General features: G+C 38.9%; 1 protein-coding gene across 1 annotated transcript; it reads left to right on the top strand.

Annotated features, from left to right (window-relative positions):
* The first annotated feature begins 122 nt into the window (after positions 1 to 122).
* On the top strand, positions 123 to 4,344 carry EIF3F (eukaryotic translation initiation factor 3, subunit F). Its single transcript, XM_010292065.1, has 6 exons — positions 123 to 200; positions 1,301 to 1,438; positions 2,492 to 2,583; positions 2,789 to 2,925; positions 3,073 to 3,186; positions 3,950 to 4,344. Exons 1-6 carry the CDS (start codon positions 133 to 135, stop codon positions 4,025 to 4,027), a joined length of 627 nt encoding a protein of 208 aa, XP_010290367.1. The 5' UTR covers positions 123 to 132; the 3' UTR covers positions 4,028 to 4,344.
* Positions 4,345 to 11,416: the final 7,072 nt, after the last annotated feature.

Raw genomic sequence — 11,416 nt, 5'->3', positions numbered from 1 at the left:
GGCGACTGGCGAGGGGTGCGCTTCCCCTGATGGCGGCGTTAGGGCTTGTGCCCGTGTTGCACTCCGCTAAGGGTTAAGCATCGCAGTAACCAGCTGACTTGGTCCTGTCCCGTTTCTCAGGTGGCAGTTGATATGGAATTTGCCAAAAACATGTATGAGTTGCACAAGAAGGTGTCTCCTAGCGAGATCATTCTGGGCTGGTAAGTTTTCCTTCCGCAAGAACGTGCAAGCAGTTGTGTTGGTTGCTTAAACTACTTGAAATACATAATTCTCCTTGTCACACATTGAGAAGCAGCACTAAGGCTCGTGACAGTAAGATCTGGCAGCTCTTGTTGTAGAGTCTGTTGTAGAGCTGCTGCAATTCATAACAGGAAGAGAAGGTACTGGAGACTTAGAGTGTTTGGTTTTTTTTATATCTAGAAAAGGTGATCACAGAGGAGTGATCAGTTAGAGAATGCTTGCATGGATTTGTTAGAAGAACTTAGCCCCCTGTAATACAATTTGCACCATGGAGGTTAACTGGTTAGAAAGAAGGCAGAACGTGAAAGAGTAATTTCAAGTACCAGAGGCCTCAGGAGGAATCAGTGATATAAGCTTGAGCACACAGAAGTTCTCTGCTGAGAAAAGATGGAAGTACTTGTGTGGGGGGTGCCAAGCAAGATCAGTTATGGGAACAGAGTCTGTGTCCAAGTGTGTGGATAGATAGCTTTATCAATCTTTTCACACTTCTCTGATCCTACAAAATAGCGTAGTTCTGTTCCTGTGGAGCAAACTTCCTCAACAACTTTCTAATGGCACAGCAAAGTGCAGTTCTAATGACAGGAGGTTTCCTCTGTATGCAAGAAGCTAATTGCAGAGCAGTTAAAGGAGCTAGATTAACAAGTTATATCTCCTGCAGAGAGATGTTTTGATTTTTGGAACATCTACTTGGTTCGTCCAAATTTGTTTGGCATGCTTTGGCTTACATAGAAATAAATAGTTGGTCCAGAACATAGTGACAGATAACCGAATCTTCGGTGCCTGATGTCAACTGTACTGACTCTTCATGGCTGGTACTACAACACTGGCCCTGGGCATGTTTTGGACATGTGTGTGCTCAGCCTGCCATTCTGAAAATTCTAGGACAGCTGGCCGTAAAACTATAAATTCCATAGTTAAAACACTTGTATTTAGTATGCTACTGCAGCTCTGTGTTTGAAAATCAGTGTTTTAGGATACAAACCTGTTAAACACCAACAATACCAAACATTGGGCACTTGAATGTTGGAAGAACAGCTCCTCAACCTGTGCTCTTTTGAAGGTATGCAACAGGTCATGACATCACAGAACACTCTGTCCTGATCCATGAGTATTACAGCCGGGAAGCGCACAATCCAATCCACCTCACTGTGGACACGAGTCTCCAGAATTCACGCATGAGCATTAAAGCCTATGTCAGGTACTCTGGGAGGCTGCATTTCTGGGAGGGGAGCTATGTGAATTACTGAGAGAGACCACATCATGGTAATGAGAAATGCAGTGGGCTGCAGTGTCCCATTTTGGACAATGTTGTGCAGTAGCTGAAACACAGCAGTAAGCCAGGGAATATCTTGAGCTTTGTATGTAAGTTGAAAGACTTAACCTTTCATAAGCTAGTACCTTGTTGGGGTGGGGAATTGTGATAATTAACAGTGTTCTGAATGTCTTTGTGGCATTTCACAGGATTCATATAGCTAGCATTAATGTCACTAACCTCCATCACACTGTCTGAATGCTAGCCCATAGTCCTGGGCTTTATTGCCCGTTGGAGGATTAGTGCGGTTAAAACATAACTGAAACAGCATCTTCTTGATCAATCTTTCTTCCCCTTTACCCTTCCATTTTTATCAATTAATAATGGAGATTAAATATTGAGAAATTAAACTATTCCACCTCACTGTTGTTCTCAGTACTGGCTGAAGAGCTCCTCTAAGGAAAATACCCCAGCCTTCCTTTGTAGCAGAAGTCTATTGCTTCTTGACTGTGCACCTTCAAAAAGGAAGCTGTTCCATGACATCTCAAAGCATAAATGGACTTCAAATACTTTGAATAATAGGAATAATAAAGGTCTTGAGAATGCTTTGTACTTGGAATATGTCATACCTATGTTTGTTCCGTAAGTGGTTTCTCAAAGCATGGAGTATTTCAGGATAGAAGATACACCTGTTCTATAAGCAAGAAGGAACTGTGGAAAAGAAGATAGTACTGAGCTCTTCATGCATTCATGCTGACAAATGTCAGACCAGCTAGGAATAGTCTTAGATGAAAATGAGCAATTAATAGAGTGCCAGGACTGATTTCTTGTCCTCAGTTACCCTGTCTTAATATTGCTGATTTTGGTGAGAATGAGTGACCTACTCATGTTCACACTTCAGTACTAACAGAGATCATTGAGATAGAAATCTATTATTTCCTCCCTTAAATATGTCCATGCTGAAAATGTTCTGTTGTTGTTTTGGTTTTTTTTCCCTAGTGCCCCAATGGGAGTCCCTGGTAAAACTATGGGCGTGATGTTCACACCTCTAACAGTGAAGTATGTTTATTATGATACAGAGCGGATAGGAGGTGAATGTTTTCTTCCTATTTTGGTTATAACCATTGTTTTGACACTGTTCAAATGCCTTTTTTCACCCTGGTAGAATTGCCATTCTGGGAATTCTACCAGAAATTAGACTGTCTTGCTTGAAGCTATCCTAAAAATCTTCAACAAGTTAAGGATTTAAACTGTTTTCTGTGGCATTTTTTTCACTGATCCTCCTTTTGCTTTCAGTGGATCTTATCATGAAGACTTGTTTTAGCCCTAATCGAGTGATTGGCTTGTCCAGTGACTTACAGCAGGTGGGGTCAGCATCAGCCAGGATTCAGGACACCCTGACCATGGTGCTGCAGTATGCAGAAGATGTATTGGTAAGGCCATCTTTTTATGAGCCAGTAAATAAGTTTGATGTAAGCTTGTACATCTTGATTTTTTTTTTTTTTTTTGATAAATTCTCTTTCTGGGCCACAAACTTAGTGATTTTTACTCACATTGAAGTATTTGTTTCTTCTGCTTAGTCTGGCAAAGTGGCTGCTGACAACACTGTTGGGCGTTTCCTCATGGATCTTATTAATCAGGTGCCAAAGATTTCACCAGAGGACTTTGAGACAATGTTAAACAGCAATATCAATGTAAGTTCATGATCTATTTTTTTTCAGTGTATTGCCAGCAATTTTGAAAATTTGTTACACAGACACAAATGTCTGTGATTAAAACAATCTTTTTATAGAAACATGTTAATAGAAAATACAGCTCTTGTCAGTAATTTGATGTTTTAAGAGGTGAAGATGGATGAAGGAGCTCACCATAGTAAATCTTGCAAGCAGCTGCAAGTGAGAGAATAAATTTTAAAGTACTTAAGAATTACGCAAATAATCTGAAAGCCAGCACCAATTCTTTTAGAGTGATTGGACAATATGAATTACGATGCTTAAAAGCAGTACAGATTTCAAGGATAACTGGTGACTGGCCAGCTTCCTTTGCCTGAGCTGATGTTCCATCTCCTTACATAACACTTAGGACATGAACAAGGTTTTAGTGTGCTACCTTATTTCTGTAACAGATTGTTAGAAAGCAAAAGCAAAGTTTCTGAATGTGTTGTTCACCCACCGTCTGCAAGACCAGAACTAATTTTTAATTTTGCTGATACCCTTTGACTTGCCTGGTTAACATGGGTGAACTCAGAGTTAAAATTTCACAAGTGGTGTTTCATATTCTGGGAATACCAAAACCTTCTTCCTGCAAGGGAAGCATTCCTCAGGGTAGGACTTTCAGGACTAACAATATTTGTAGTAGCTGATTGTAAACTGTTTTACAGGTGTTAATAATTCAACTCCCTGATAGGCTACCATCTTTGTTAATATTTCTGATCATTGTTTTTTCTTCCCCTCTCAGGACCTACTGATGGTAACCTACTTGGCAAACCTCACACAGTCACAGATTGCTCTCAACGAAAAACTTCTGAGTTTATAAAGCAACTTCTGCCACCCTGCACTTCAAAAAGCCTGAAGAATGAGCAGATACAGTTTTCTATGGTGGTGTTACAAATTTCCTTGGACCGTAATTTCATTACCTAGATGACTGTGTTTACATCTTTATTTCCATTGCCCTAAAAAAATCCCTAACATAGTTTAGGAAATGAATGGGAGCAGCTGCGGTTTAGTTGAGCCCAGTATTTTAAAATGAAATACATGAATCTCTTGTCTCCTGGGTTTATCTACTTGTATAACAAAATACAGCTTTATTCTAAGAATGTATTTGAAATAAAAATTCCATTGCAATGGGAAGAATGGCTTCTGTCCAGCAAAAACTGTTCTCATTTATTGTATAATGAGTCCGCTTTTGAAAGAAAGAGGGGATAACATCACATCAGGAAAGAAAACTAGAGTACATGCAAGTAAACTCCAATTCTGCAGACTACTTTGCAGGTTTTTTTGCCAACTGCTAAAGCACTCTGAAAGCATGGCTTCTTGTGTTGCACATAATACGCTTTTTCAAGGAGGGCTACAGAATGGTCACTGGCTTATTAGTGGTGCTGTGTATATGCCCTTCTACAACAGGGTACTGACAGAGTACGAGACAGCAAATTCAGTTTACACTATGGTATCATTTCTATCCATGTCTGATCCTTTGGGAAAGGAAATCAAGGTCAATAGCATCAGCCCTTCATAAAGTGAGGCTTCAGAGAATTATACTAGCAATAAAGTTCATGGTTAAAAGGTCTTGAAAAGCATTTGTGGCTACTGGAGTTGCCATCTTTGCAAAAGTACAGCAAAACTACATGTCATGAAGTTTTGAAGGTAAAAGTTGGGTGTCATCAAATCTGAATTTTCTGTCATGACCCTGTGCTGCTGCTAAAATTATCTGAACAGAAACTTTGCATTTTCTCCCCAAAACCTGTTTCACATTAAATGAGTTCTGGCTGAAAGAAAGCCAGTAACAATCTGAGCCGTTACAGTCTTAGCTAGTAATGTTTCCTTTAGAAGTCCATTCAGCTGTACTGAGGAGGTTTTGGTGTCCCTCTTCTACAACATAACTGTTCCCACCTAATTACTAGTGACTACTGATGCCTCACATCTTTTGGTAAATGAATTTGAAATGTTAGAGAAGCCTGCAAAGCCAGTGTTCCCCAAAATAATTTGCCAGGTAAATCCAAGAATGGGACTCAAGTTACAAATCTGTAGATCCTGTACTTGTTCCAATCTGGAGAACTCCCCCAGTGACTCAGTGCGAAATTCTAAACTCTAATTGCAAGGACAAGGTACATGAAAACTGAAGGTAATAGCAAAGATTCTAATCTCTTTGAAAATGTTATTCATGAGCATTAAATAAGAGTTAAAACTCAGCTCTTGTTTTTTGTTAGTCTGAATAAAAATGTTTTGTTCTCCCTTTTCTTCTTTAAACTTAATATTCATAACTTCGGCCATTTAACTATTTCACAAATTTTCAGGTGAAGGTGTTTTTTTAAAGTAAGCCTTGAAATAGGTAGAGGAAAAGAGAAAGCAGCAAAGCGTGCTCAATTACTGCAAAAAAGTTACAGGGGGAAAAGCATAATATTCTTTCCATGATCTCTCCTCTGCAGCAAGCTCTCACCATTCCCTGTTAGGAAAATGGATAAAATGTAAGAAGAAAAATTTTAAATGTGCAAGTTGAATAACTATGCTATTTAATAAGCTGCTGTGCACAAAATGCAAAGTTCTGAGAAAAAAGATCCATTTGTGATGATTGATACAGAAGAGGTATTGTGGAACTTGCCAGCCCTTGCAAATACCTGAAGACTAACGATGATATGCCATAGGGGACTGAGGTTATGTCCTCATACCTTCAGTCTAGGTAGAAAGACTTGACTGCAAAGCAGAGGCATCAGAAGAGGCCACAATCCATAGGTTCAGTTGTATGCCAGACAGCACAGTGACAAATGCTTGGAATTGGAGTGGGAAAAAAATAGTTGTCAGTTTAAAAACTCTGTATCTGATCCCATCCATTCTGTCCCTTTTTACTGGGTGAACGGCACATCATGAACCTTACATTGACTCTGGAATTTTGAATGCCTCATATGAAATTTCAGCGGCCACTCTTATGAAGCACAATATTGCAAACACAAATGTAATGCGTCATTTTTCTTAATTGTAAAGCCTGGGCTGTATTGTCACTTAAGACACTGAGGCATTCGTTCTCTGGAGTTTGAAAATCTAGATGGAAACTCCTAAAGGTCTTTTATTCTAATTGTTCCACTTCATGGAAATCTATCTAAAAACTACAACAGACAAAAGTTCAGTAGAAGATCTGGTGGGAAAAGCTTGGGAGTCAAGAAACATCATAAAGAATTTAAAGCTTTAACTTGCTGTTGATTTGTAAACCACAGATTTCTTGGATTTATTGGGCAACTTTTTCCTTTTGTTTGTTTGTTTAGGTTATGCTGCTCTAAATAACTTTGACAAAGTCTAGCTTTAGTCAAAACAGATAGTTCTCTGGGTATGCTTCTATACACACTTTATATATTTAGTCATATTAGTGCCCTCACTAATATAATAAAAAGCATTTCTGTCCTCTGAGATATGTTCGGCCTTTTTGTTTTCTTAGATGGCTTCCCTGAATGAGTACAACTTTACTGGACATTACGTATTACATGTTTGGTTTTGGTAATGTGCATGTTTTCCTGGTAAGTATTAGGCTTTAAAATACCTTGCTTAAATGGCTCTGTTAACAGCTCCTAGCACTCAAGTATTTAATTGCTCAAATGATAAGATCTTTTTTGTATCCTGGCTTAGTTCAGCTGATCTTGGGTTTTTACCACAACATGACATTCTCCTTGAAAACTTCTTTTCCTCAATATACATAACAATATTCAAAACAGAGTTTACTGTTACAATTGATTCTCATGTTCTAAGTCTGTGTACTTAGAAAAGTTGGAGGAATGTATAAAATCAGTCCATCTTGCTGCCTTGGACCCTTCTCAGACATATAATCTCAGTCAGCCTCAACAAAGGAACAGAGTTTCAGCAAAGCATCTCTTAGCAGTACAAAGAGGCAATGAAACCTTGTCCTTTTTCAGTGAGCATGATGACCTCAGACCACCTGCAGTTCAATTGGCATGCAGACATTATGCTTTGTTCCGCCATCTTCCTAGTGTAGCAAGACTGTGCTTGTTCATGTCTTTGAGCAAGCATATGTAAAACCCACAAGCACATGTAAGTACTCAGTGTTACTTATCAAAATCCATACAGGCAGGATGAACTATCTTTAACAGAAATGCCGTCTTAAAATTGCAGGAGGGAGCTGGTAATGCTCCAGTATTTCTTAACTGATGACAGTCTCAGCAGTAGAAAGAAGGTGGTGTACCACAATGAAACTGCAGATACCTGACGGTAATTAGCTTCCCTGTGCTCTGTTGTCATCTGCAAGCCTTTAGATGATTCTTCAAGAGATATTAGTGGACAGGCAGCACACAACAGTCAGGTTTCCCTATGACTGCTATCCGGTACTTAAGATTGATGCTGCACAGAACAGTTCTGGTGGTGGTGACTAGGATTAGAGTAAGATCCTGAAGTGAGTCCTTGCAGACTGTATTTTGTTACTGTTAGTTTGCTGGTTAAGCTAAAAAGCAGTTGAAATTTGACATTCTAAATTAATGTAACTGAAGAAAAGGGCTAATACTATGTGTTTCTCTGGGTAGGAAAAGAACTTTGTGCTGCTAATTTGGTGTGTTTAACAGACACTTCATTGTTGTCATCTTCTCTGGTTCCATGTGTCCACTAACTTTATCTTAGAAGGGGTTTCCTGAATCACAAATTCAGTTCTTTCCTGTCTTGACCAACCATATCTTAAATTCTATTTTAAATATACCTAAATATAACCCCTATGTCCTTACTGAAGTTCTTATTTCATGCTCTCCCTAGTATTTATACATAAAATGTTACAGGTAGCCATCATACTGTAGCCTTCATTTTACTAAACATATTAAGCTTTCTTCTGACACACTGTTTATGCTTTGATTACTTAGCTGCCCACTTTAAATTTCAGTCTTTCCTGTACTTGAGTTGGTAAAGACCATACCCACATCAGCATATAGATCAATGAATATAAGATGACATTAATACTTTCCTGTGATAAATTCCTTGTTTGCCTCTTGGTGTCTGTCATGTAGTGTGACTGAGCACCCCAATCTCTTGCCCCTGCTGTCACTTGCAGCTGAACTCCAATTTGCCAGGAAAATTATTAATTTAAATGTATGACCTGGCATTATGACACTTTTTAATTAAAAAAATCTGGATCCACATATTTCTCCTGGTTTGGAATATTCTCAGTATTGGTGCCAGCTCACAGTTTTGTCAGTAGGTATCACTAGCTTATTCCTAACTTTTGTGCCCTACTCAGTTAAGAAAAAACTTGGAATTGATCCCAGACCAACTTAACAGAATTCAACAAATTCCCTTTCCAACACAGCGTTTGTTCTTTCTGACACATTGTTTATCCTTGCTCATGCTAATTCCTGTTGTCTGTAGTTTAACTAATTATGGGTTCTTGTCAAGCCTTCTGTGGACATCCAAGTGGTTTATACCGATTCCTCATTTAGAATGTACATTTTGTCAAACTGACTCAGTATGTCCAGTGATTATCTCTGATAAACCATGTGTTTGGTTGTAAGCCTTGGAAAGTGGAGATAAGACTAATTGTTCTATATTGTTGAGAATAACGAACTTTCTATTTTACTATCTGCAATTTGATACTTAAAAAAACCCCACCACCCTGCTGCCAGAATTACAATTTCATTTGCTGATTATTTCCATATACTGGGATGAAGGTCACTAAGTTTGCCTTGCTGAGTCATTTAAGTTTCTCAGCAGAATACTTAAGTCTACTGCAAAGAGGAAATAGTGTTTTGGTGTGTGATTTTGTGAGCCTGTGGACATACGCCATCTACTAGTAACTAATCTGAAATGCATGGTTTTAATCCTCAGGATTAAAAAAATTGATGGTGAGAAATGTTGGACATGCTGCTCTTTTAAGTAGTCTAGCAGAACCACCTACTGTTTTCCTTCTGTGCTTTGAGGAAGAGTGAAGCTTCCATTTCTAGTGTGGTTCCACACAACAGAACTAGAGATCCTGGTGGCAACCCAGTTGCAAGCTTGGTGTGAAATCTTGCTGTTTGGATTACAGTGGGTGGAGCCCTAACATGACTCACTGGCAGTGACTCTCACTTGAGCAGCTAACCAAACACACGGCTCTTACTTAAGTGAACTGAACCTGCTCTGCTCTCTGTTCACATGGAAGGTTAACTCAACAGCTAACTTTGACTATCTGCATTTTAATTACTGCAGTCACAAGGCAGTGTAACAGGAAAAAGTATTTTTAGTACATAATTTAGACTTGGATCACTGCAGTATCCTGTTGGCTTGTTAGACTTTGACCTGTGGTTCAAAGCTGACCAGATCTTGTTGCCTATTGCAAACTGTGGGAAAGCTTGGGTTTTTTTTTAATTTTATTTAACTGTATTGGCTGAAATAGAACATCGAAAGTAATACTTCATATTATTTAAGTAATTAATTATTTTATCCAACAAGGATACACAGCACAGTGAAGCAGCAATGCTTTAGTGACCTATGCCACCAATAATAAATTATTCTGGAAAAAAGTTTTGTTTCAGCTCTATTGATAGCACTCTGTTAGCACCACTACGTAGTTGAGAGCCAAGTCCTTCCAGACCAGAATTCTGTCCAGTATCATGTCTTCACAGAAGATGCAAAGATATTACAAAAGAGAAAAGCATGAGTTTGTCTCCCAACTTCTCACTATTAGAAAATTCAACTTCAGTGAAGTTGCCTTGACTCTGCATGGGGTTTTAGAAGCTTTCCTAAACATGCTGGCTCTAACTGTAACAAGAAGCCAAGGGATTTCCTTAAATATAGGGAGTGAAATTAGATGACCAGAATGGTTCCATTCTATGCTTTAAAAAAGTAATTTCAGTTATCCTTGTTAAAATATAAGCGTGCAACACATTTAACATAGATTCTTCAGACATATGCCATTTTATTTAAATGTTTTCTCGTGTTCTTTTCCCATTTATTTGTGAAAACAGATTCTTTCCTTTCTTTTCCTTTTCAGTTCCTTTCCTGAATAGCTCAATCCAAACAGGCCACTAAATAAAGAGATAAAGAATTGTGTATTTTATAAATGTACTTGGCTCCCATGGAAACAGGGATTTAAATATATACCTGTCCTGAAAGAAATGTGCTTGTCAGAGGTGAAATAGAGTAGACATATACTGGGAATGTGAGCTGAAGAATGCTGTGAGGATTAAGTTCTTAATGCTGCTCCTGATGTGTTCTGGGCAAACAAGGGAGAACAAGCCCAATTTTGCTGATGATAGGTCATTTATTTGATTCTTTATGTGGCTTTAGGTGCTTTTCATTTGAACTAGGCAAGCATAGTAAATTATTACCCACCTATTTTCTGCTGCCTGCACTTAATGCTGTTTTACAGACAAATAGAGCAGTGGCTGTTGTTTCATCTAGAGCTCAAGTGCTGCACCAGGTTACAGGAAAAAATAGTTTGCATTTTAATGGTCTCTGAACTGCTAACATTTATAATAAAAAAGTGGGAAGTTATTTTGAATAATCTCAATTAACTAGTGCATAATATCCTGGTGGATCCTTCATAAATTGTATCTTGCTGATCCGAATCACTTATGAATAATTAACCAACAGGTAAAGGAAGGACTATGCATATACAGCGTCTGTTCCAAGTATAATATGAATAAACATTACAATAGACAGAAACAAAACATTAAGTGCGCTTCCCACAATTGCAAATTACTATAATTAAGATTTTTTTCTAGAGAAAGGTATGTAGTAGCCAGGACAATCTTACCTTTATGCCCTCTTGGGATCTAGATCCTGATCTAGATCCTGATCTTGAGTAACTACATAAAAACTAGCAACTCTTCCAGCTCTACTTATGCCCTTCATACACCTTGCCTGTTACACACTGGTGGCCTAGATGACTGGGCTGACTACCTACCTTGATCTAAAGATTCGTGTGTTACTGGGTAACAGACTCGATTTAGAGCTACATGCATTTGGGCTGAACTCCGCTGCAGTGGTGCCATAGGGAAAACTGCAGTGCAGACTTCCCCCTTTCCTAGGCAGGTGGCTAAGGACTCCCGTGGGATGGCATTGCCTGGCGCGTCCCGTGTTGAATGCTTCCCCTGACAAGTCCCTCTGCGTTTCTGTGGCACTTGCGTCTTTGAACTTACCTCTCAGCCGTTTTGAAGGAGAACTGGGCATACTGCAGCTTTCCTTCAGCAAGATGGGGCAAGCCTGCACAAATAGGAAAGGGGTCCTGGGTTAGCAGGGCGGTCAC

The sequence above is a fragment of the Phaethon lepturus genome, unplaced genomic scaffold (assembly GCF_000687285.1).
Source record: "Phaethon lepturus isolate BGI_N335 unplaced genomic scaffold, ASM68728v1 scaffold56757, whole genome shotgun sequence".
NCBI lineage: Eukaryota > Metazoa > Chordata > Aves > Phaethontiformes > Phaethontidae > Phaethon > Phaethon lepturus.
The sequence above is the reverse complement of the archived record's forward strand: the minus strand, read 5'-3'. Positions and strand labels throughout refer to the sequence as shown.